General features: G+C 41.4%; 1 protein-coding gene across 1 annotated transcript in view; it reads left to right on the top strand.

Annotated features, from left to right (window-relative positions):
- The window catches only part of npr2 (natriuretic peptide receptor 2), a 79,891-nt gene that overhangs the window by 25,209 nt on the left and 28,021 nt on the right, over window positions 1-26,661 (top strand). Inside the window, exons 6-14 of the mRNA XM_008289045.1 lie at window positions 2,666-2,801; window positions 6,182-6,266; window positions 14,675-14,795; window positions 16,006-16,080; window positions 17,061-17,138; window positions 20,622-20,726; window positions 22,841-22,912; window positions 23,678-23,837; window positions 23,920-24,075. Of these exons, the coding sequence (XP_008287267.1) occupies window positions 2,666-2,801; window positions 6,182-6,266; window positions 14,675-14,795; window positions 16,006-16,080; window positions 17,061-17,138; window positions 20,622-20,726; window positions 22,841-22,912; window positions 23,678-23,837; window positions 23,920-24,075 (988 nt within the window). The remainder of the gene's footprint in view (window positions 1-2,665; window positions 2,802-6,181; window positions 6,267-14,674; window positions 14,796-16,005; window positions 16,081-17,060; window positions 17,139-20,621; window positions 20,727-22,840; window positions 22,913-23,677; window positions 23,838-23,919; window positions 24,076-26,661) is intronic.

The following is a 26,661-nucleotide window of genomic DNA, read 5'->3' as shown; positions in this document are numbered from 1 at the left end:
CATCTTTGTGTATCAAAGCTACACATAATCTTTGCCAGCCTTAAAATAGCTGAGATGTAACTCGACGCTGCTGCTTCCTCTTCAGTGTGCAGATCTATGAAGCCTCTGCTTTTTTCTCCACCCACACCTCTGCAGTTCGAGCACACCAGCTCACCTACCCTACTCAATGGCAAGTTGCAATATTAAAGTAATTTAGCAATAGCTGCAAAATGATTCTGAAGAACAATGATGCAGAAAGCCTCACGCTGCAAGTTGACACGATTAGTTCCTTTGGTTTGTTATGAGTGAAACCCCAGATGTTTGAATTTGTGATTTTGCTACGTTGCAGCTTCGGTCACAGCACGGACTGATCTTCTAGCATATCAAGAACACCACATGGACATGCTGACAAGATAAAAAAAACCAAAGGGGGTCTTTAAAATATAAGAAAAAGAATACAAAAGGTAATGCAGCAGAACCAGATATAATCTATTTCTTCCTCGTCAAATCAACTACATTTCCCACAATGCAACCCAGCTGCAAAAAGGTTGTCTTGAGGAAGTTTATCAGGTTTGTCCAGCCTCTTTTAAACATGCAGTAGTTGTGTAGAAAGTGTAAAATTGGTGGAGTTGCCCTTTAATGCTGCAGCTTACAGAGTTGTTTTTTGAGCAGCTTTGCAGGAACAGTTTGTGAGGAACTACTTCTGTTCCAACTCTTGCACAAAGCCAGGTTCTTTTAAAAAATCATTTTAATATCATATGTGGATATACTGCATGGGTATCTACTAACTGTTGGCCACACGGTGTGTATTATATTTTACATTTGTGTACGTTTATTCAGCTGCACTGGAAATAGGCTGCGTCATCCACAGTGACTTGAAGACTTTAAAGGCTCTAGGAGGATTTGTTGGCAGCGAGCGGAGCGCAGTAAACACTGAGCTGCAGCTATTTCAGACGAGCAGCGTCGGCCCCTTCGCCCATCACATTCTGCGTTGTTTTGATGACCCTCCTCAGGGGTGACGGCCTTCGAGGTTTCAGCAGCGAGGACACAACATGTTGGGAGCAGGGGTGGAACACATAAAACCTCCTCCGGCGACTTAGAAACACGGGAGTCGTGTTTCACAGCAGGACAACAGATGCTGCTCGTAGGAGCCGCACCGTCAGAATAAAGCCACTCAGGATGTTGCTCCAACGCTGCTCGTGTAGCTGCAGTTTGTTCTGTAGTTTGGCTTCGATGTTTTAAATACAGATTGAAGAAATGGCAAAGTGCTTTGAAGTGAAACTCTTTTAACATTAATGCGGTACGGAAATATTAAATTTCCTCTTGTCTTAACAACTGAAGCCAAGATCTGCAGCAAATGTCATTATTTACAGTGAGATCACAGTTTAGTGTCTGACTTTCTTAAGAAGCTAAAATGCTCTTATTCGTTGTGACCTAATTATTTGATTTGAACGACACAGCTCACATTTAGGTTACTTCACCAAAAGGAATGATTGATTTGCCCTCCTATCTCAGTTTAAGTTAAATATCTTGTAATGAGGTTTTTATGTAGCCCTTCACATTATTTTAGGGCAATTAAATTGGTCTGAAACACGTAATTACAGAAAAATGTATTACTTTGAGGCAACAAGATAAGGAAGTAGTGATTGAGGTAAATGAGGTTTTTGGAAATAATTATGTTTGATGACTTAAAACTAGACTGTGGGACTTTTACAGAAGATATATATAAATATATAATAAGTATCATATTTTGCAAAAAAGCTTTCTAAAATGTCAGGTTAAACAGCTTTTTAGTCTAAGACGAGCTGAGCGGCTGTGGTTCATTCATACCGTCACATGGAGGATACGGAGGACTGAACAGAGAAGGCAGTTTTTAGAAGCTACCTACAGTTTGCTGTCTTGGTTGCAGCTCTATGAGGCTGTATTTATATGTATAGCAGGGCTTTGAGCTAAATGCTAACGCCAGCTTGGAAACATGCACAGATTATATAACAAAAGATCTGAACAGTGAAAGCAGGGTGGGCATGAGTTAAACCTGCAGTCTCTCTAATGGCCAGCAGGGGGCAACTTCTCCTGGAGCTCGACTGTATGTAAGCCTATGAGAAAATGAGCCTACTTCTCACTTGGTCTATTACCTCAGTAAACATTTTTCTAATGAGTTTATGGTCTTTATAACTAGTTTCAAGTCTGTTTTAATACAGCGTGATGTTAATTTTGTAAACTGTATTTGCATTTGCTCAGTCAAATCCACTATTTGGTTTTAAAAGAGCAACATGGCGACATCAAGGTAGTCAACAACGGATGACGCCTCCGTCACTATGTCTATCGTTCATACACCGTCAATTTTAACATGTTCACAATGACATTAGCAACTTTGTGACATTGAACAGACAATGTTCAGCCGTTTTAGTTAGTGTGCTAGCTTGCAAACATTTGCTAATTAGCACTAAACAGACGTATGACAGAGGCTGATGGAATGAATGGGGTTTGTTTTGTGGAAATTTTGTCATAAAAGTGCAAAACTTTCACTTTCCAACTAATAAAAGAAACCCTTAGTGAGATGTTGTGTTGCCTTAGACAAGCTCGCACAATATTATCAACATATATAGTTATTTTAAAGAAATGACACATTACTGTTGTATCTGTGTGTTCATCTCTTTAAATCCGTATTTCTGTGTGTTTACAGCTTGTCGCCTACTACAACGGGACCACCAAAGACATCATCTGGTCTCAGATGGAAAAGATCCACTGGCCCAGCGGCGCTCCACCTCTGGATAACCCTCCCTGTGTCTTCTCAACAGACGACCCCTCCTGCAACGACGGTATGACAACTCATTTAAACATTTAACCCTCGTGCTTGGATTTAAACCTGCCTACAGATGATTATACCTGTCTCTGAGGTGAAGTATCAGCTAGAAACCAGCAACACGAGGTTTACTAATGGACACCCTGATTTCCCGAGGAGAGAATAATGAGGAGGAAGTTCACGCGCGGCTTTGACATAAAGTGAAATTATTCTGCACTTAATGGCATATTTTTTCTCCTCTTGCGTAAGATGGAGCTGCTCATCAGATGGATATTACGGCGCACTAATGCATTGTTTATATTATCACTGTCATCTCTACAGGGCTTGTGATATTTTCATTGATGCGGCGATGATAGATGCCTTGTTCTCCTTTAATTTCATCCCAGCTCCTTCCCCCAACGAAGCGAAAGCGCCAAGTGTAATATTCGCCCGAGTGACAGGCAGTGAAAGATACGTGCTGGAAGTGGTCTTTGTTGTATGAACAGAGTGACAGTTTTAGAGGGAACCGTCACGGATGATGTAGCGAGCGGGAAAACCACTGCAATTATAAATGTATTGTGGTGTGAAGGCAGGATAATGAGTGCAGGAGCTGTAAATCTGATTCTGTCCCTAAATCTGAAGCCGACCGCGAGTAATTTGCAGAGCCTGGATGTCGCCGTTTTCCAGTGTCACTCTTGGCATCGAGGAAAATGGATGTTCAGGAATTTCACAACTTCTGCTTGATGTGATGGAGATAATTGAAATTAATCATAAAAGCGGAAACCTGCAATTATTAGCACAGAGAGGCCGGTGGAGTGCGATCACTGTAATCATAATTAGAAAGTAAAGCGATAATTGCAATGTGCAGACGCTGGTCTCATCACAACAAACTACCAAACACAAAGTGGAGAAGTCGGGGTATTTGTGAACATTTCAGTGTGTTTTGTGTTTGTCTGCTTAAAGTTGAATTTAAATTCAGTAAAACAAAACACTGGGGACAGCACTTTGGAAATAATCAGTAATTAGGTTTAGCATATCAGGTACATCAGTGAAGTTGGAACTGTATTAACAAGATTCGGTTCAGCAGCAAGACTCTGATTGTCCACATTGTCACTGAGGATGTAATTTCAGGGCACTTCACACCATAAAGCCAAGATCTTACAATATTGTGTGATACAGAGAAACCTAATAACCACTTTGAGTTATGGGAAAAAAATAGCTCAGTTTTAACGGGAAAAACTCTCCGGCAGAGCCAGGCCCAGGTAGGTTAGCCATCTGCCTCAGCCAGCTGGGGCGAGGGGAGGACGATTCCTGCTATATTAGCTCAAGATGCTCCACAGAAGTGCTGTTCAGACGGACACGTTGGTTGTTTTGGCCCCAGGAGATTGCAGTGTTTGTTGCCGTTGAAACTTTGGTGAGACATTCATGGTCCTAGGAGGATAAACCCCTGATGATCCCGTGACTTTTACTCGAGCACCACCAAGCAGTAGACTCTAGGACAGGGGTGTCCAATCCTGGTCCTCGAGGGCCACAATCCTGCATGTTTTAGATGTTTCCTTCTTCCAACACACCTGATTCAAATGATCAGGATCATTATCAGGATTCTGCAGAGCTTGATGATGATGAGCTGATCATTTGAATCAGGTGTGTTGGAAGAGGGAAACATCTAAAACATGCAGGATTGTGGCCCTCGAGGACCAGGACTGGACACCCCTGCTCTAGGACAATGTCAGTTTTTGGGTGGATTGTCACAAAGTCTGGTTCAGATATACATCTTTATAGATTGTTGGTAGGTTACTTCTGGTTAGTTATTGTAGTGATTTATTTTTGTGTTTTAACGTGTTTTTCTTCATTTTATTTATCAGTAATTCATGCTTAGTATGTATTAAAATGCCAACTGAATCTGCTGGCCTGGGTGGGGAGCTGCTACCATTCATGTCCCTCCTAGTAGGAAACAATAGGAACATTCTGACCCATTCCTTTAATATTTCTTATTTTTTACTGTATTTATATGCACTCATGTCTGTGCGATGACTATACAATGAGTGTCAATGCTCGGTACACTCTTAGAAATAGAAAAGCCTCAAGGAACCTTTTAAGGGTTCCTCACCGTTGTCACTGTGAAGGAACCTTCAAAATAGTTCCTAACTCCTCAGAAAGGTTCTTCAAAGGACCGCTTTGGGGGGGTTTGGGTTTCCATTTTGAACACTTTATTATTATTTCTATAATTTATGCCCCCAAATAGAGTGAAATATGTTGCTGATATTCCAAAATAAAATAGGGACTTTAATAGGGGCATTAATATTGTTGAAAGGAGCTCCACAATTTAATGCCAAAAACTATAACCTTAAAATAATTCCTCAGTATGTTTTATGGGCGGCAGCGTGGTGCAGTTGGTAGCACTGTTGCCTCGCAGCTAGAAGGTTGCCGGTTCGTGTCCCAGTGGGGGTACTGGAATCTTTCTGCGTGGAGTCTCCATGTTCTCCCCGTGCAGCGTTCTTCTCTCCAGCTTCCTCCCACACAGTCCAAAAACATGTTGAGGTTAATTGGTGATTCTAAATTGTCCGTAGGTGTGAATGTGAGTGTGCTTGGTTGTCTGTCTCTAAGTGTAGCCCTGTGATAGACTGGTGACCTGTCCAGGTGTCTCCTGCCTTCACCCTGAGTCAGCTGGGATAGACTCCAGCCCCCCACGACCCTAGTGAGGATTAAGCGATGTATTGATGGATGGATGGATGTTTTTTGGAACTTTTCAAATGATGAGTGTCACTGTGTTTTAAAAAGACAATTCCTGTAACAGCATGTGTGAGTGTGATCCAGGCTGCAGTACGACTGTAGGTCATACAGAAGAGGTGATACTGAATGAGAACATTTATTGATCACTACTTTAAAAAAACAAATCCGCTAACTACGTTAAAATCTGGAGACCTGATGTGTTTTCTGATTGTTTATGCAACGCTATGAACCAAACCTAAATCCTGCAAATAGAATGTAACTTACATTAACTGCCAGTAAGTTAGAAATCTTCGGTTTGACTGTTTTACGAATGCAGCGAGGTGGAACGCTGTCTGGAGTTGATCAGTGTCAGAAATGATACATCTCTAATCATGAGAATCAGCTTTACCCGCTGATTTACAGCAGGTGGTATAATTGGTCTCCATTAGGGCTTTAAATATACATGAGGAGCGTCGGCGGCGCGGTGTGATTGTGTGAAATCGTTGCCGGTGTTTGCGGTTTGACAGATTGCTAAAGCGCTGCAGCTGCACTTCAGGAAGTCACAGCTGTGTTTCTTCACATCACACTTTTTTTCTTCATTTTCAAAGATATGAACGTGGACATCTGTTGAACATATGAGAAGCCGCCGAGCGTGTAATGCTGTTTTTTTTTTTTCTCTCTCTCTCTCTCTCCTCCTGTTTCCAGGTCATCTGCCAGTTCTGGGTATTGTAGCTGTGGGTTCTGGCTTAGCGCTTATCATATTTGGAATCTCCAGTTTCCTGATTTACAGGTGAGTTGGGTGACGCTGTGCTGCAGAGATGGGTTGTTTTTTTTTTTTTCTTCTCTCTCTCGTTATTTTACTCAAAAGCAGACAGAAAAAGAGCAAGAAAAGTGTGAGACAGACACGCGTTTGAAGCAGGATTCACGCATGGTGCTGCTATAGGTGCCGGTGCATGCTTACACGATTGTTGCCACAGTAACAGCTCAGCAGGTGATGGCATTAAAGCAGCGGTGAAGTGTGTCGCGAGCTGCCAAGTGAGCTCACGAACTGGCCTCGAACAACTCTCGCTTAGTGCTCATTAGCGTGTTCATTAGCTCTCGTTCCTTTGCGCTGGATTAAAGGTTGAATGCCACTTATTTTTTAATAATTCACACACTGCTGATGTCAGGTGGAAAAACATGGGTCTGGTGGGGTTGTGTGTTGTTGTTGTTTTTTTTTTCTTTCCTGAAAGGATTACATGTTAGTTTGCAGGTTTGGCTTATAAATCCCCCGTAAAATCCTATTAGGAGGAAGCACAAAGACGCCTGATTTCTGCAAAAACAAACATTTACACAGCGAGAAATGAAGTCATTCTTGAGAGGGAGGGTGGAAGTAAGTGCTCAGGGCCCCAATTAGGGGAAGGAGCTCAAAAAATATGTCAGAAATACAAATAAATAAGGTTGACACTGAGGGTAAAGGGAATTTGCTGGCTCAGATTTTGTATGATTCAACGACAGATTAAAAATAACTTTCCTCTGAGCTTGTTTAATTCCAATAACTAATCAAAATCAGGTCACAACATCACAGGTGGCGTCTCACGCTGCTGTGCATGCCATTCACTGCGAGAAAAACTGGGACTTGACATGTAATTAGGTTAAATAAGTCATAGTTAATGTGGCCGCCCCCCCTGCAGTTTACTTCAGCTGTATGTTTAAGATAAAAATAATTGCCTGCTGCTTCTCTAATGGTTCTAACTCGGCGTTCAGCTGTAAAAACAAATTTGAATGAAATAGTTACGGCGTCCCAAGTGGCGCAGTCTACATGTTTATGTTGTAGCATTAAGCCTCATTTAATTACTCCAGAAGTAAATCATGCATGCCCCAAGTAATTAAAGAAGGATTTCTACACCCCCACTTAATGTCATGGGTAATATCTGCATGAAACTGAAGTAAATAATGTTCCTATTTTTCCCTGTTTCTCTTCAAAGTTCTCCGTATAAATCTGGTTAATGATGTTCTCGACTAATAAACACATTTGACTCTAAGAGGAGCCGATGATGCTAACTAACAAATCACGCCAGTAATCTGATTACTTTTCTAATACTGACCATTAACACCAACGAGTGTTAATCAGCAGCCAATCAGAATGGATTTTGATCAGAGGATTGGTGGAAGAAAGACGGAGGAGCAGCTTTCCACGTGAGGTAAATCCACTAAGCCTGAGTTGATCATTGCCCAGTAATTAAATAACCAGCAGATAATTGGACACATTGTTTTTTTTGCACTTAGTTCGGAAATATTTAACACTTCCTTCACTGCTTTTTTTTTTTTTTTGCTTGCAGCTCACAGCTCAGCAAACGCAGCTTGGTTTCCCAGCTAGTTAACTAGTTTTCCTGGACTCTCAGCCGGTGAGTTTCTTTCCTTGGAATTTCTTTTTTAAATGGGGTCCAAGTATAACATGTTGGAACTTACGGCAACAAGTGTCTATTTCTGTTATGGGAATCTAACAGGGGGAACTTTGTGATGCATTTTTGGGTCCTGACCTGCAGTTTTGAACTTTCCGGCTATATTTAGATTCATTTAGTGACTGTTTTATATATATATGTATATATGGAAAGCTGCTGGAGGTTTTTATTGGATTTGAGAGGCAGCTTCATGCTTCTCAACTCCACGAAGCCGTAAATGTAAACCTCCTGCCTAAAGCTCAGCATCAGCGGGGATTAGAGCTTCTAGTGTGTCGGCTCGCTTTGATACCGAAGGCTAACAAATCACTTCCTGTTTTCGCAGACACCAGTGGAGCTTTCTGCTGATGGACGGAGAGGCGGAAAAGCAGTGCTGTTTACAGCCGTCTTAAAGATCCACCAGCTGCTGAGCGTTTCCTCCGTTCTCGCTACTTGACCCACAAAAAAACACCACTAAGATGCTTAAAACAGTTTGGAGTGTTGTCACTGTCAGTCCACACGCTCAGATGCAGGGTTTCTCAACTTTGAGGTGCAATTTACACAGCTAAGATATGAAATTTTTATATTTTTAATAAGAAAAAAAGAAGATTATATATTTACTGCTGCTTGTACGATTATTTTTTCATGCATACAACCAAATATTTTATACTCAGATTAATTAAATCTGTAATTTCTAGTAAAAGGTACATTTTGGGGATTTAAATCTAGTTCATGGGTAACGAATAATGGCTAAGAAACACAAAATAAATCTAGTCAAAGAAGCCCTGTCCTGTGAAATTACTGCTATATACTTTGTATTAGGGTGGCTGGGTTATGAGGTTTGACAATAGATTATTCTTCTGCCAGCGTAAAATTTGGTGAATATGCAATTTAATAAAAAGGAAACCTGTGTACTGAATCATCTGCTTCTTTGTATTGCTTTGACAAAAAACATCTGCACTGCAACAAGCCATTTAAACGAGTCATTATTCCTCAAATTTTGCCTTCGAGCATATTTTTCCTCTTAAAAAGAAGATCAGGGAGTAACTGAAAGAAGACAGAAGTAGGCAACACAGGTTTGCTCTCAGAGGAGGTGTAATATTTTAAGACTCGCGAGGACAAAGATGTTTTTCCAGTGTGCACGCTTTGTCACGATAAAATGATTTTCATGCGGTGATTGTTAAATGTTGTCCCGCAGCACTTTAAGCATCTGGACGGCGGCGCGTTCTCGGTTGACTTTGGAGTGTGAGGGGATGTTGAGCAGAGCGGCAGTGGCTCTGTTGTTTTAATGGAGGGGTTTGGTCCAGCTGAGGTATTCACAAATGGGACTTATGAAACAATAGGCCCAGTGTGGAGCTCCACACTTTGCCCCTCTGGCTGCCAGAGGTCTCTAAACGAGGCTCTTTAAATAGAAAAGTACCTTCTTTTCTTTTTTCTGCTGCTGGTGGTGGATGGGGCTGGAGGGCACCGGCGGTTTAACGGTGTTTCCTGCACTCAAAATGCTCACGGCCTTGGAGTTTCTGCAAACACAAACGAGATTAAGAATCTCCTTTAAGTCTCTGGTTTGTCCTGGTGAAAAAGCGGCATAAGAAATTAAAAAAACAAACAAACTACGAGACAGTTTTGGGGCCGGCTGGGATGGTTGCGGGGGGAAAAAGGCTGGTGATATGCAAACGCTGCAATAATTTCCTGCAGCCATCTGGAAGTGTTTTACACCTTTTAGATTGGCTTGGAATGTGTGGGCTCTGCTCATTTTTCATTTCCAAGTGTTTCAAACTGAAAATGAATCCGCTACCACCCTACTGAAGGAAAAAAAAAAAAAAAAAAGCAAACAAAAACAAGCTTTAATAACTCTGGGTTTTTGAAAACAGTGTGAGTTTTATTTTTTGAATGTGTTTCTGCTGCAAATCATTAAGTGTCAAGAAACAGCAGCTCCTGTGAGATTTGCTCCAGATGTGTTGATGCGCTGGAATGCTTCTTCCTCTCAGTGCTGTCTGATCAAAAATAACACTCAAAATATGTCGAAAAACGATCAGATTAATTGCGCTGGTTCAGCTGTGCGGATAAGTGGAGGTTGTTTGACATTGCGGAGCAGTTTCTATCCATATCTGCTTTATTTCATCCACCCATAATGCACCATGTAGCATCTGACTGAATGATGGATCTCCTAAGTGCATTATTTGGAAGATGACACCACAATTAGCCAATTATTCCACAACCTGTTGACAAAATATTCTGAACCCAACATAACCTAACTCCAATTTTAACTTTAACCTCCTCTATACCACCAGATAGTGTCATTAATGAGTCCATTTAATGTACATTAGACCTTTATTACACCCGTTCATAATGTAATTGCACCCTGCCTCAGACCTAAATGTGCAGTGCAGCTCTATATAATTACCAGATAGCAGTCAGGTTTTTTCCTCCCAGTCTGTCCTTTTGCACCCTTGTGTCCACGCATTCTATTTTTATCTCCTTCAGTTTTGTATTCTTTCACCAGCTAAATGGCATTTAAACATCAGTTTTGTTTCGTTGGTTACAGCAGCACCAGTTGATGTTAGCGTCATGAAGGAGGCTCAGCTGGGTTTAACCGAGATCCCCGTTGTCGGTCACAACTAGGGATTTTCCAAACCAATCTTAAGGATTGGTATTGGGGCAGATGAGGCCTGCTACAAAAACACTGTTGGAGCAATCTGTGGTTAGTGGCATTAGCACTGTCGCTAAGATGGCACTATTTATGGTTATGACAATCAGGAGAGTCAGGGTGGTAAACAGTTTGGCGACCAGTGCAGAACATTTCGCGCAAAACCTTCCACTGTAATGTGAAAACGTCTTTAGAACAACAGAGGTTGGTTTTTAAGTTCTTAGATTTTAGTTGTACATATCCAACCAAGTGTCCACATGTATGCTTCTATACAGCTAACCTGCACTCTGAAATATGTTTTGAAGGAAACGGTCTTCTGCCGGATTAGGGTTGTTTGTAATGCATCACAAATATGTTTCTAATCAACGTGTCTTTGCCGAGTATTTTACTGCTTTACTGTCGCTCTCTTTCAGCCAAAGAATCGTATATTAGATGGGGGGGACTTGTCATTGTGGTAACCCAGAAAATGGACCAAACGCTTCAAACATGTAGTGAACAGGTCGTATTTTATTACATCTTTCTTCACACTAACCAAGTGATTTTGGTGCCTAAAGATGCATGTATAAAAGTATTTAGATTAGATTAGACAAGATAGAACTTTATTGGTCCCTTTGGTGGGGTACCTCAGGGAAATTGTTGATTTAACAAACCGTGATATTTTCCTAAACCCAACCAGAAAGCAATTGAAAACCAAAAGTAAATGACAAAAAACAAAACCTAATTCTTACACTAATGCTCTCTGGTCCATCACGGAACTCAGACATTGGTGTTCTGGGTTGATTACTGGTTTATGTCACCAACCAGCCCTCCTACCTCATAAGGTGGTTGTCTTTTCAAACTTGCCACCTTTCTCACCACATCACAGATCTTAAATCATGTTGATATCAGACCAAAATCATGTTCCCTTCAAAACACATTTGAGAATGCAGTTTAGCAGTATGGGAAGGTTATATTGTAGAGACAGGGTTGGTATAGCTCAGATAACTGGTTGGACCTATAAGAGCTTCAGTGGAAGGCAATTGGTCGTTGTGTTTTTTTTTTGGTTCTTGAAGATGTTTCACCTTCATCCACCAGGTTTCTTTTGTTCAAAACTCAACTGAGCTTTAGTTCAGGACTGGAGAAGCCACTTGGATGAAGGTGAAACAACCAAAAGGAGACATCCAATTGCCTTATACGGAAGTTCCTGGGACTACCGTGACCTGGATGGCTGAGAATCTACACAGACATCACTGGTTGGAGTTAGGGATAGGTTTAAGTTGAAGCAAGCAAAAGAGAAAACACCACAGTCTTGAAAAACAGGCCATATAGGCTTAATACCATCCATTCTACCACTGATTTGATGTCAGGCCAAAGTGAACTCGTCTGTTGTGTTGTATCTAATCTCAGGTAGATTGTGTCACAATCGCTTCAGGAGTCTTTCTCCCAGTTAAACCTTCATTTATATGTCAATAATTGAAACTTAAAGTCTACTATTTTCACACCAGGACGTTCAGTATTTAGATCATGTCATTTGCAAAGAAAAAAAAATAAAATCACCTGTGTCAGTTAAGTAGGTTGCAGCAGTTGTTTGTGTCAAATGGATCTTTAACCAGCATTTAAATGAATGGAAGCACTGGTTTTAGCTCTGTTTTAGCAGATATCTGTTAGGACACGAGGGCCAGAATAATATTGCATATATAAAATCTATTCCCTTGTGTGTTTAAATTGTCCTTTAGTTTGTTTTGGAGTTTATTAGTTGTCCAGTGAGAGTATCATCTTCGCTAAACATGCCCGTTACACTAGTTTTTCATTGCTTGGGCTGAGTTTCCATTTCAGTAATTAAATCTGTCCATGCAAAGAGCCGGGACGACTCGCCAAACTCTTATTTTTTACACGCAAAAAGGCAAGACACCGATTCCCATGCCTAGTCAGAATACAGCCACTTCTTATTAGTGGCTAATGATTTAGTGGCATTTAGCAGCTAATGCAGTCTAAATGATTATCACTAGACATCCTGGACAGACCATTCCACTCCATTATTTTAACATTACCCAGGTGAGCAACATAATCGCTAATCACTTCACCGCTAATGCTTTTTTCACTATAAAACGTCACACCGAGTTTCTCTTGTCTACTTTGTGGTTTACTGTGTTAAGCTTTCCATCACTTGACAGTGGGTTTATACTGGTTTTTCACTGTTTCCAGTGCCAAAGCCATGGTTTCTAATGCTGTTTTCTTGTCGCTAGTTGTATAATATCTGAGGAAATGATGCTATGATGACGATTATTGACTTAATTGGACAGCACTTTTTGAAAATGACCACTCTTTTAATGGCAAAATCTACCCCGATTAACTTTAATCAGCGAAATAAAGCATAATGATGCTTTGGTAAAAACATGATGTAAGTCGCAATAACAACTTTTATTGCTACTTACAACAATTGGGAACTGTTTTTGTGTCAGTGTTAGCACTGAGTTAAGGTTAGGACACGTGAGTCCATCAAGTACGTTTGTTAAAATTAAAGATAGCAGAATTAACTGAACTGAAATGGACTCTAATCATGATTATCAATGTTTTTTTGTTTTTTTTTTATAGAACAAAAGACATTAGAACAATAATGTACCTGTACTTCAAGTAGAGGATATAAGGGAGTTTTACCTCAAATACAGTAAGATCAGGGGGATGAAACAACCTTAATTTAAAATGTTTAAGGAATGTTCAGAATGGCATTCAATCAACTCATCATTTCAGGTCACAATAAGTACTAGAAGCTTCTTATAAGAGTTCAAACTCCCTCAAGTGAGACCATTTTTTCCCACCGTGTTAACATGTCCATTGTGTTTTTATGGATTTAGACTTCTGGGGTTTTATACGTACAATTCCAACAAACCAGTCCTGTTAACCAACAGTGTGGGACTTTCTGTGCCATCACTGTTCTTCAGAATCAGTTTCTGGTTTTGTATGACTGGATTACTCCCGTATTAAAACTTACCATTGTGTCATCGAGTAGTTTTATGGTGTTGGAGCAGAGGCGTAGGTGTTCTAGAGGAAGCAACAGTGTGGAGTTATATCTGAGCCATTTTAGGGCAGCAAGGGGATTATTTTAATAGAAAAACTTCTAACTTTGATACACAAAGGTGAAGGTTTTATGGGTTAAATCAATGGCTGTGATCATCTGATTTTACTAAATTACGTCTTTGTTGTCAAATGTTCCCACTGACTGTATGTAAAGTTGGATGAACCCTCTGACATTTTCTGAATGGTAGTTTTGAAACTCCGTACGGTGGCTTCAGCCATCGCTGTCTTGGCAGTGCCTGATTCCTGCTAGCTGCTGGTTAATCCGATAAACGAGAGACAGGTAGAACGCAAGTGTAGCTGCCCACCTGCCACTTAACTTTAAGCCTTAATGCAACTTCAGCTGATGGGCTGTATGAATATTTCGCCCTTGTACAGTTGCCATGAACAGGAAAATTAGTGACAGAGACCAAAACCGCTTTCGTACCAGGCTGTTAACTTGTTTATTTCTGCTGTAAAGCTGAATAAAATCAACATGGGGATTGACTCTTTTGGAGCTTTTGGAGGCTGCCTCAAGTGGACATTTGTGGAATTGCAGTTTTAGGTTGCCATTTGGTTGTTCCATATTTCACTAATTGTTTTAAATAAAGAATCCTTTGTTAAAGACAGTAGAAATACTCCAAAAAAAAGTAGTTCACAACTTTATCAAACTTCCATAAGTAGAACATTAGGCCAGCAAAGATTAATTTAAGGGTGCAGGCATCATCAAACGAACAGAACTACATTTAAACACTGGACGTGAAGCCAGCTATAATCAGTATTTTAGGAAATACCACCAGAAAATGGAAATCAAAAGTGACAAAGCAAATGGAGCACATTTTCTCTTTGTTTGAGGTGACTTGCTAGATTAAATCCATTAAAAATTCATACACTAATTCCTCCGAATAAAGCCACGGGTGGACAGTCCACCTTCCCTCTCAAGGACTTTTATTCATTCCTTTGTTACTCTGTGGTAAAAACATCAGCCCACGACCTCTGCAGCAACCTCAACGCTCGGTCCGCTTTCTGTGCGATAGTTCTGGCCTTTGTGCTGCTGTGTCCTTGTTGACTTCACCACCTGGTTTTTGCTTTTCGCAGGAAACTGAAGCTGGAGAAAGAGCTGGCTGGAATGCTGTGGAGGATTCGGTGGGAGGACCTTCAGTTTGAGAGCCCCAATAAATACCACAAACGGGCTGGCAGCCGGCTAACCCTCTCGCAGGTAGAAGATCTCGAACAATGCTGTTGCTACCACAACATTTATGTACTTGCACTGTGGCCAAAGACAAAAAAAACTAACATAATGCTAAATGTGCAGGTGAGGCGACACCCACATGATCTCATATTAAATCTGGCAGCCGTGAACCTTTCTTCATAATGCTGAGCTTTATATCGCATTTTATTCCATCAGTGTTCCTGGCACAGCCTCCCATGTGTGATTAACAAGTTGTTCATCTGGCAGTTTGCTTTGCTGCGTTTGCCAGCAGGAAAGACTCAACACTGGGTGCACAGTTTTCATTCATACACGACTTTGTTTACATTATTATCAGTCTGGAGATGTCACTGCTGTTTAAATTGGACCCACCAGGAATCGAAAATGCTAATTTGAAGTGCACACTGGTTTACACACTGTGTGCTGTGTATTAAAATGCAGTTTGTGTGGTTTTTCTAAGGAAAAGCAAAGCTGCAGCTCCGAAAGGTTCCAAATCCTTTGTGAGTTTACACATTCCTGAAAGCTTTCCCAGTGGTTTATTGAAGGTGGCTGTTTTTTTTGTTGTTTTTTTTTTGCAGTGGCATATTAAATGATTGTTAAAATAAGCTCTCGCCTGGCCCCAATCCCCACGTATATAATACCTCATCACGTTCCTGGAGTATCGGGTTCTGTTGTCTGAGGGACTAAACGCATCTCCTTCTGGGTTGTGTTTCATCCCACACGTGCGAGCGTTCATGAGAAGCACATGCACACACCTTTTTCATTACTGGCTTTCGGTCCGGTTCCTGGGATAATGTGTGCGCGGAAAACACAGCCATTTTCCAAACCCATGTATTTTCCAGCGTGCCATGTGTTGCCAATATTTGCATTCTATACAAATGTGTAGTCCACTGTGCTGGCTGTCTGTGTGCAGCCCACTTGATTTTTTTCTATTTTTTTATTTTCTTTATTCACTCTGTGTGCACTGCAGACATTCGCCCAAGGACTCGAGCTGGAAAACACTTTATTTTCTCAAAATATAAGTAAAAAAAAAAAAAAGGCAATTTCATGTCGTGCAGAGACGTTTATTTCAGATGTTTGAGAATATACGCTGCAGTGGAGTGGAAGAAGCACAGTTTTATTTGAACATGATTTAATCCTCTTTGCTCTAATCTACACACTCTGACTGACATTTTTTTTTCTCCTCACTACTCTTTCTTTTTTTTTTCCACCTTCTCAGAGAGGCTCCAGCTACGGCTCCTTGATAACTGCCCATGGAAAATATCAGCTATTTGCAAAAACGGGCTATTTTAAGGTAAGGCTTAAGCGAGTTCTGACATTTTCAACTCCTGCGCACTCCTTTCCCACCCACACATGTGCAACACTCGCAGAGAGAAAGCCGGAGAGCTGGAGAGGAGAGAGAGAAAGAGAGAGAGAGAGAGAGTGTGGGCGAATTTAGGTAGTTGGTTTTAATGCGAGCTGCAGAATGCGTCAATTTTCTTCTTTTTTTTTTTCTCTCTCTCTCTCTCTCTTTCTCTGTTTCTACACTCCCGCCTCGCAGTCTGGACATGGCCATCAACTTGTTGCTGCTGTTAATTTATCCGTTTAAGACGGAGGAGGTGTGAGGAAATGTGACAAAAAAGAGGCTGAATAATGAGATGGCTGGCTTCGATTTTAGCTGAGTGATGCAGGTTTTTTATGTAAAACGCTGATGTCACTGTGCGGCTCGAACATCTCGAGGACTATCAGAGGCGCTGCTCGAATTCAATACAGGAGGTGATTAAATCTGATACCGAAGCACAAGCGCAGAGAGATATGAGAGTCTCAGCAACCTGCAAACACTAGAAAAAAAAAAAAGGAGTGTTTTTATTCTGCTAAAAAAGTTTCCGACTTCCAAACACGCAGCCATCATCAGCTCCTTGCTTTGTGCTTCATATTGAATAAGAGTTAAAACACCCACATGGACTCACTCAGGAACAGTCGGTCTTGTTTCACAGCTGCTACGACAGCATTTTTCTCTCGTCTGTCACATCTGAGGAATTCACCCTGCTTCCTCCGTTTATTGATCGTCACATGGCAAACAGCACATGCGACTCCTGTTCTTCTGCAGGCCGACTGTAAGAGGCCCCTGAATGTGCCTGTAGGCCGCTGTTCTCTCCGCTGAATGCTTCAGTTTCACCGTTTTTGCTTGTGCCTTATATTGTCTGGTGTCATTTTTACATCTAGAGGTTTGCTTTCACATAATAAAAACTGATCTGGACATCAGTGTCATCTGTCCTCTCGTGTTGCTTGCAGGGAAACCTGGTGGCCATCAAGCACGTCAACAAGAAGAGGATAGAGCTGACCAGACAAGTTTTACTGGAACTCAAGCATGTGAGTGTTTGTTAAATGTCCAAATCTGTGTTCTACTGCGTAACTGATTCAATAATTTTGTGTAAGTGGCATCTGAGCAATGTTATTTAGGTATAAAGTCAAAGCTCCTGCTGTGTCAAAGGGCTTCAGAGACCGTACAGCACTCCGTTATTAGACCCTCGATTGTGATTTTAAAAGAGAAAAAGGGGAAACCATGTGTGTAACTTGTCTAATTATTGAGCACAGACTGAAAAATCATCTGCAGTCGGTCCGGAGAGGAGAACACATTGCTCCACTTTTAGGATCCTTTCATGGGTTTCTAATTGCTTACTGAATAAAGTTCAAAATCCTATTAATCACTCATTAGGCATTACAGTAACAGGATTGTCTCTGAGCAATAGTTCTGACCCACTAAGCCCCAAACTGTACGAGGGCGGCTGGATCCGTGTGTTTTCTTTCTAAAAACAAAGCTCTTAAACTGGCTTTTAATGGAAAATTTTTACATTTCCTGGACTGCATTTTTATGTTATTTAATTTATTATTCTCATCTCATTTTATGTGTTTTTCCTGTTCGCTGTGTAATTTTATTCCTCCCTCATATTCTATGTTTAACCGCTTTTCCACAGTTCTACAAATACAGTTATTATATTATTGTTAGTGCCACCCGTCCAGCCGAGTTGTGCCAAAGAAACGTCGATATGTAATGGGTAGACAGCTGCTATATTTGGTTATTACAGCTGGAGCGATAAATACTTTTTGTAATAACAACAGCACGAATGGTTTGATTGTCGTGATGAACAGCTCTGAAGAGAATTTCGGCATCTTCCAGCTCATCGTTTTGGTTTTGTGACCAATAACTTTACTGGTTTGTGTCAGTTTTTCTCACTAGCGTTGACTCCGACCACACCAGTGAGTTTTAAAACCCACCGTACGCTACCTGCTCAGCACAAAATGGCAGAAAGACCAAAACACAGTATAATATATATATTATATTTAAGTATATGGATACATACAGAAATACAAACTAGAAGGGCGCTTAGAGTCCACAGATGAACAAACTCATGAAGACATGAAAAATTAGTGATTAAAAGGATTTTCAACTTAATTATATCATTGCTTGATGCTTGTGTTACCATGACCAAGGTACATAGAGTCTGCTAACAGGTTCGCTACATCAGATTAAAATATAAAATGTCGATGGTTCATCTCTGCAGGTTTAAGGAATAGGATGTCATAATATTAGTTGGCCGCCAATGTGTTGTATATTCTGCTCCTCAGAGGACGAACCCTGATGGTCATTGCTCTGCTGGTGCCACAATATGGTTGAAATTTCTGCAGAAAATATCAACACTTAATGGAATTACTTAAATAGAAATAGTTTTGTGAGCTTATCCATGCTGCCAAGAGGATATCTGAAGTCTCACGTTAGTTTGTTGACCCCTTAATATGCCTGAATTTAAGATTTAATGCAATTTCATTTGGTGTGTGATACAAAAATTTACATTGCAGTTGCCATAAATGGGAAAATAAGCTAAGAGCTCAAAACCGTCTTTGGTACCAGGCTGTAAACAAGTTTATTTCTGCTGTAAAGTTGGGCATTTTAACATGGGGGTCAATGGGATTGACTTGTTTTTGGAGTCAGCCTCAAGTGGCCAACGGAGGAACTGCAGCTTTTGGTTTCCGCTTTGGTTCTAACAGCCTCGTGATTTTTCCTCTTATACCAGCCTTGGGACAGTTTCTTTCCTGCTCCACTATTATTGAGTGTCTCTAAAATTCTTATTTGTTTCATCGAGCACTTTTGAATTTGAGGGAGATAGCAGCTGCACAGACTGTAAATGTACTTGGCCATGAAATGCATCTGGTTGGCTTGTGCTGTTGGTTCTGAGTGCCTTGAGTGGCCTCTGTGTGAAGAGGGTGAAGAGGGCCATGCGCTCAGACCTTGGGGGAGAATTAAATTAAACAAAACAACCCTTCAACTCAACAAGCTGCATTATCTAATCATTTGTTCACTCGCTTATATAAAACAAACATTAACTGATGTTCTTGAGCTACAATTCAAAGTCCTTCATAAACTCTGCCTGCTTTACAAAACACCTCAATGAAAAATGGAACTTTTGGGTTTTTTTTTCTTCTGATTTAGCAGAACATTAAAATCATTATCTTCTATGTTTTGGAGCTTTTTGGAAGAGCTGGTTTATTATTAGCATGTTCACAAGGGGGCTGTTCGCAGGATGTTGCTCGAGTTCACGTCCTTAAACACCGCTGATGAAAAGATCTCTTCGTCTGGGAAATATTTACAAGTGAGCGATAAGGAAGCCGGGCGAAGGAAAAAAAAAAAATCTCACAATTTATGTGGTTTGGTGATGGAAACACAGTGTGGCACAGGGAAACCCATAACCCGGGAATTACACCGGTGGTCACGAAGAAGATGGATGCCGGTGGAGAGGAATTTTGGCCATTCGAACATCTCCACTCGCATTCTCGCTGTGTTTTTGTGCAGTCCGACGGAGGCGAGGGGCTTCTTGGATGCCTCTGCGGCCTCTCGGTCAGTCGGCGGGCTCACGGGGGAGGGAGGCTGCTGTCTGAGCTGGCAGCCTCTCAGAAGCCCCGCGGGCCTGATCGGCTGTCAAACCTCAGCTCATGAAAAAGCCAACCAGATGGGGGGAAGAGACAGGGCTGCCAGTGGAAACTTAACCACTTGTCTTCCAGCTCTCCTCCTCCTCCTCCTCCTCCTCCCTCCCCTCGCCAGTGTGCAGCAGGGGAAATTATATAGGCCAAAGGGTAGGCTAACATCTCCCAAGCCATGAAACAGGAGCGGCTAACTCCCTGGTTTTGGTGTGGGAGCCGCTGTCACTCAGTGGGCTCTAAGAAGAAAAGCACACTGTTGAAATGTCGAACGCCGTTTTTTGAAGTTTCACGCCGGCTGCAGTGTAGGCACGAGGATAACACTCATGTAGCTCGTTTCTGTAGAGGAAAATGATTGTTTCTTCACAAAAGCAAGCGGCCAGAAAATGTTCCCTCTTAATCACTTAGCCTCAAACGTCTGTTTTCAGTCTTTTTTACATTCTAAGTGATGATTCACGCTGTGGGAGACGCTTCATATTGTAAAAACCAGTGCGCTGCTACACATCCTGCCTGCTTCGCTCTGATATTCCTGCTCGTCCATCCTCTCAACACCTTTTTTTTTTTCCCTCGCCGTCCTCTGCACACTGGCTCATTCATAACCTCCAAGGGCAAATTTATGCACATGCACATGTTTCAACCGGGTGCCCTGAGCAGGAATGCGTCTCGACACGTAGAAAAAGACACAGTGCCAGCTAGTAGACTGCAAATAGACTATTTTGATGAACTGTTGGCAGCGTTATTCTCAAAACTTTGTATATAAATGAGCCGTCAGTGCTCTCCTCCCTCCCTCCCCGTCCTCTGTTTCCATGGGGTTTGGGAATGTGATGTTTGGAAAGAGCTGCACTCACAGTTGCAGTGTGTTTGTGTGGTTATTTTCAGATGAGAGACGTTCAGTTCAACCATCTAACCAGGTTCATCGGGGCCTGCATCGACCCTCCCAACATCTGCATCGTCACCGAGTACTGTCCCAGAGGCAGCCTGCAGGTAACATCTCAGCCCAAAACGATTTTCTCTATGAACTTGTACAAATACTGCAACCTAAAGTCCCCCTCCAGTCCAAATAATCCACTGTACAGACTGATGTTTGACACTAGAAGGCTGTTTTCACCTTCATCTGCTCACAGAGGAGAGTTTCACCTTAACTTCTGAGTGCACAAGAGGCTTTTGTGGCAGCACAACTAGTCTGGAAGCCAATTATGGTCCACAAGTGCGATGTGGAAACTTTAAACCTCCAGAGCTCGAACACTAAGAAACGGCTGTCAGTGAAGTCGGAAACATCTTGTTTGCGACGGTTACACTTCACAGATGACAAATATTTGAATATTTATAGATTTTTTTTAATAAGTAAGAAGGAGCAGATGTCAGGAGTCGTGGTTCCATAACGTGTGTTTATGAATATTCTGAAGAGCAGCTTTGGAAAAAAAGTGAAATGACACAATTTGCACTCACTTGAGGTGCTTTTTTTGAAAGAGCTAATTTACATAATAGGAGACTGAAACATCTTTTCAGAATAAGTTCTGATCTAACGAATATTTAACACGCATGACTGATCAGCTGCTTCTTTCATTGTCTTTGACTTCCCTGATTAAAACACTTCCTGAAGACTTCTATTTTCACTGATATATGAGCAAAGTTTTGTTTGCTTGTTTGGTTGGCAAACAACTGACTTCTTCTACTATGTTTATTACAGCCGTGCATGAGGGCGTAGCGTGTAGCGCCACCTTCTGGCGATGCTATGCAGCCTGGTTTATTTGTTCCAAAGCAGTTCATGGAAACTAGGCTAACATGTAATTTCCTTTTTTGTGACTTTCTTCTGAGTTTTCTTCACATAGAAACACGGTTATTGAAGTACTTTTTATGCTATTTTATGTCTTGAAAATCATCTGAAAATGATTTATTGAGCGATGTTTGAACATTAATCACTATTTCATCATCGTAAGTCAGCTATAAAGTGTCCAGAGTCACACATTTACCAAGACTGTATGTCGCAATTTTTAATTCTGTTCGTCAAGCAGCAGAAAATTAAAGGACAGTATCTGATTCTTGCTGCGAGTTAGATGAGAGGATGGATGCTCCTCATGTCTGTGCATTAAAAAAAAAAAAAGAAGCTGAAGACAGGAAGAAAAGAAAAAGAACTGGTCGGGAACAGTCTGAAAGTTCAAACATCTGCAAACCAGCACCGCAGATTAACATGTCTACAAAAAGAAAAAATCAGAAATGTTAAAGTGCAGCACAGTGATTTCCTGGATTCTACACTGGTTGCCTGGCAACGGCAGCTGATGACTCCAGAAAGTCAGTGCATCAGGCTACAGGTTACAAACTGAAGAACTGATTATGAAAATGACCAACAAATGACGTGGAGGATTTAGTTTACAGCACAAAGTCTGACAAAACAGCTTCTTTTGAAGTCTAGTTTTGACACATCTGCTAACAAACGACAGATCAAACATTAGCCAGCTGATGGATTTTCTGTTTTGCACCGTGAGCGTAAACAGTTTTGGTTTGCACAGGGTATTCCTGGTAGTGTTTGTGCTAAGCTCTGCCCACCGAGCTCTGCTGGACCGATCACCTTATTTAGCCTGCAGGGAGGTTACAATACGCGATGAGCCGGCCTTCGAAGTTTAACATGTTTACGTCCTAAATTCACTATTAGATATTTGTCTTTTTAAAAATTCTGGTACATGGTGCTTCGACCAAACTCGTTCTTCGCCTGCACCCCTGACGTGCCAGCAGCTTCCTAAAATGGATGAGCTGGGAAAGAATGGAAAACGGGGAGTTGATCAATCACACTTGTAAAGACAGACTTCTGCGTCCAAGACGGAACGCTGCAACTTATGAGACACGGCTGGATGTCAACGGCGGACCAAGAGCCCAGCTGCAGGCCCTTCTCAGTTATTCATTAACAACCTGTAGGGCCACATGCATGACCCTGAAATAAAACAAAAAACAGAACTTTATCTAGCCTTTAGGGGGTTCTGTGTTTAGTCACAGATAAATGCTGAGGCTTTCTTGGCTGCTGAGAAGTTTAAAGGCTATGTGCAAACTTTGTCTTTTCTTGTCTGTAACACTCTCTTTTTGATTCATTCTTGTCTTTCTAGGACATTTTGGAGAATGAGAGCATCAACCTGGACTGGATGTTCCGCTATTCGCTGATCAATGACATCGTGAAGGTGTGTAACTGTCGGACTGAAAACACTGTAAACAAAAAACCAGATGTCAAAGGCCGGACAGAGGCATTGATTTATGTGCTTTCACATAAATGTTGCCAAAAAAGGTCACTTTTCAGTGTTAAATAAGAGGCTTTGTGTGCCTCGGAGATGCACACAAAAAATGTCTGGGTTGCTATGGTTTCACATGGACAGTTATTGAGTGAGTGAGGCAGAGAAACATGCACAGAAAATGTATTTTTTGGCTGAGCACAGTGCATGAAAGTACAGTAAACATCGTCCTTATATAAAGACAGAAACAAAATCATAATGTTTGCTAAAAATTTCCTTCAGCTTAATCAAAACTAATCACGGACGTAATTCAGCAGATTCATTTTAATCCGGCCCAACAAAGAGGCTTTTTATGAGGAGGTCCTGGATGGATGCTGAGCTACATGCATGACGAAGCGCCTCGGCTGAATTGCTCCACACAGATAGCAGCGTGTTGCAGAGGAGAGGCACCGCTGAAGCTGTGAGGGATGTTTGAGTCACCGTTTCCACTAAATATTGAACATGAGTACATTCATTCCCAAAGGAATTAGCAGTAATTTCACAGAAACTCCCTGGTGACAGCGGTGTCCTTGAAACACGGCCTCTTTTTTCTAAACTTCCAGCGTACATCCACTTGTCATTATTCCCATATGTCTGGATTTTGGTGCTTTAAAGTTGCTGCAAAGACAAATAAAAAGAAAAGAAAGCAACCTTTAATGCTCGACTTCTCTGCACCAGGGGATGAACTGTCTCCACAACAGCTACTTCGGCTGCCATGGAAATCTGAAGTCATCTAATTGCGTGGTGGACAGTCGATTTGTTTTGAAGATTACGGATTATGGTTTGGCCAGCTTCCGTTCGTCCTGCGAAAACGACGACTCGCACGCGCTCTATGCAAGTAAGTCATTCACAAAAAAAAACGCCGGCTGCTGTCTTGTTTCAGACGTTCCCTGAGCGTCGGTTCCTCTGTTTTGTTTCAGAGAAGCTGTGGACGGCTCCGGAGCTGTTAATATACGACCGCCATCCTCCTCAGGGGACCCAGAAGGGCGACGTGTACAGCTTTGGCATCATCCTGCAGGAAATAGGTCTGAGGAACGGACCTTTCTATGTGGAGGGCATGGACCTCAGCCCCAAAGGTAAACACAACTGTCTTTTATAGGCCTGGAGGAGGCCAGCTGACCCCTGTGGCATCGAATGACCGGAATCCTCTAAAGCAGCAAACGCACGGCAAACTAAAGCATGAGCGCGAAGGGAAGTCAAACGACAGATTCTGTCACTAACTTGCAAACAAAATCACATTTCTTTAATATTGTTTAGCTCAGTTTGCTTGGATGAGGACAGAAGAGGCGGAAGTTCGTTCTCTAACATTTGAAAACTCGGGAAGGTCAGACGGCCGTAAAGCGATTCGGCAGCCGTGTGCACAAACAGAGGACACATGTTGGCCAGATGTCAGGGCAGGTGGAGCCTCAGAAACCAGCACATCTCATACGTGAGACAAGAAACAATCCAAAAATGTTTTACGTCTGGAGGCTGTTTGACCCGTAGCTGAACATCACAGCTACAATATGCAGCAATTATCGGTTTTAATGCAGATGCTGAAATGAAGACGATATTATTTTTCAAGCCGACTCCCTGCTGTGATGTACTGTAGCAACACATCTGAGGAATATTAATTACTAAGTTAAAAGAAAAGAAGCTGGAAGGAGACTTCAGAGTGAGACAGATCAAATGATAACTTCTAAAATGCGCTCTCTTTAATTTACTTTCACTTTAATTTACACGCAACAACAAAGCGATGAGAAAACACGCACACACAAAAAAATGGCATTAATAAGATTGTAGCTTTGATATGTTCCTGTTTAATATGGAAACTCTGATTAGCTTTGGTTCACCTTTTGAATCAGAGCAGAAATGAAGAAGGAATCTGTGCGTGACGAGGACGGACGCGAGGGACAATTACCGTGACCGTGAACAAGTGTTGTGTTCAGACGGATAAGAAAAAAAACGATCCATTGTTTGAACATAAAGGGGAAAAAGAAAAAGAAGAACAGAATATTGGACAACTGTGTGAAGTAACGAAGGCTGCAGCTAATAATTATCTACAAAATGTCCTAGACGATGTTAGAAATGAGCCGATCGGTGTTCTAAAAGCAGAACATTTTGTCCACAAGCCAAAGATATTCGGTTTTAATGTCACAGAGGAGCAAAGAAAGCAGAAATTATTACAGTTTAAGAAGCTGAAATATGAGGAGTTTGACTTTTCTGCCTTAGAAAAATGACTTAAAATGATAAATCAATCATCAAAATACTCGGTGATTAATTTAACGTTGACAACTGATGATTATGTGTTGTACATTTAAACAAGAATATCACTTAGCTGTGAATTTGGGGTACTTGGACTTGATTATTTCCTTTTTTTTGCCACTAAAATTGATTTATTTGATAGCTTTATTTATTAGTTGTCAGGTTCAACATGTAAATTATGTATTTTTACTATTTATTTATCCCCAAAGGAAATATAAAAACTATCCAGCAGTGAATAAAGTCATTAAAACCAGTTTTATTATTACCATTAAAGTGAACGAACACATTCATACGTCAATAATTATAATCAAGTCATACATGTCACACTGAGATGAGCCACTTTGCGTTATGAGTCATTCTAATTTTGCTACTTCAGGTATATTTTGATGCTAATGCTTTTGTATTAGGAGAAGAATCGACATGCAGGGCTGTAATCAAAGTACTCTATGGTGTTTTCTTTAGATCTGAGTACTTCTTCTTCTTCCACCTCCAACATTTCCATCTGTGTGAAATTATACGTTTGTGCGCCAGATTGGCAGGTTGAGCCTCGAAAGCGTCAACAAAAGAGCAAGAAGTGAGACAGAAAGCGGACCTTACTGACCTCCTGCTGTGCAGTAGCTCTCACTGATTGGAAAACTCCTCGTTGTTATTCTGCTAAATGACCTAATCCCTGGCTCTTGAGCTTCCTGCACACATGTTGGCGATTGTGGTTTGACCCGCTCCTTCAGCAGCATCCACTTTTACCTCCTCGAGAAACTTCTGAAGCGATTCAAGATCCGCTGCTGCACGTGTAAAAAAAAAAAAACCTTCCCGGGGTGCTTCCTCCACGCCGCCGCGACTTTCATTAACCTTTTATTCGCAGTCACGCTCGCACAAGTGGCTGATACTTATCCATTAACAGGCTGAGAGCACTGAAAGCACCGCCTGGTTGAAAATAACTGTAGACTCTTCAAATTACTTTTATGGTGATGCTAATAACAGAAAGGAGAGGATGTGGAGGAATCGTTTTGGGCAGGATGTCTCTTACAGACTTTTAAATCGGTATGATTAATGGATACAAGACAGGAAATCAGCGACAACAAGGAGTCGATATGCGCTGCTGAATATATTAATGCTCATCCAGCAGAAATAGCACATTAATAGACTGATAGCGCGATAAAAGAGCAGCAATAATCCTGACAATAGTAATAAAAGTTCACTCTGCGTCTTTGCTTTCACTGAGCACAGCAGCTCCTGCACTTAGAAAAACTTAGAAAGACGTTCTGGATTCACTGCAGAGGAGTTTGTAGCAGCATGACGAGGTCGGTATCACGTTATTAGTTAAATACAAGCTTGAAAATGTGCGTTTTGTGGCATAAAGAACAGGAAAACACACAATACAGAGACAGCTGTGTTTATATGGACTCAGATCTTGTACT

Source organism: Stegastes partitus, unplaced genomic scaffold (assembly GCF_000690725.1).
Source record: "Stegastes partitus isolate 25-593 unplaced genomic scaffold, Stegastes_partitus-1.0.2 Scaffold590, whole genome shotgun sequence".
NCBI lineage: Eukaryota > Metazoa > Chordata > Actinopteri > Pomacentridae > Stegastes > Stegastes partitus.
This window is presented reverse-complemented; position numbering and strand designations above follow the sequence as displayed.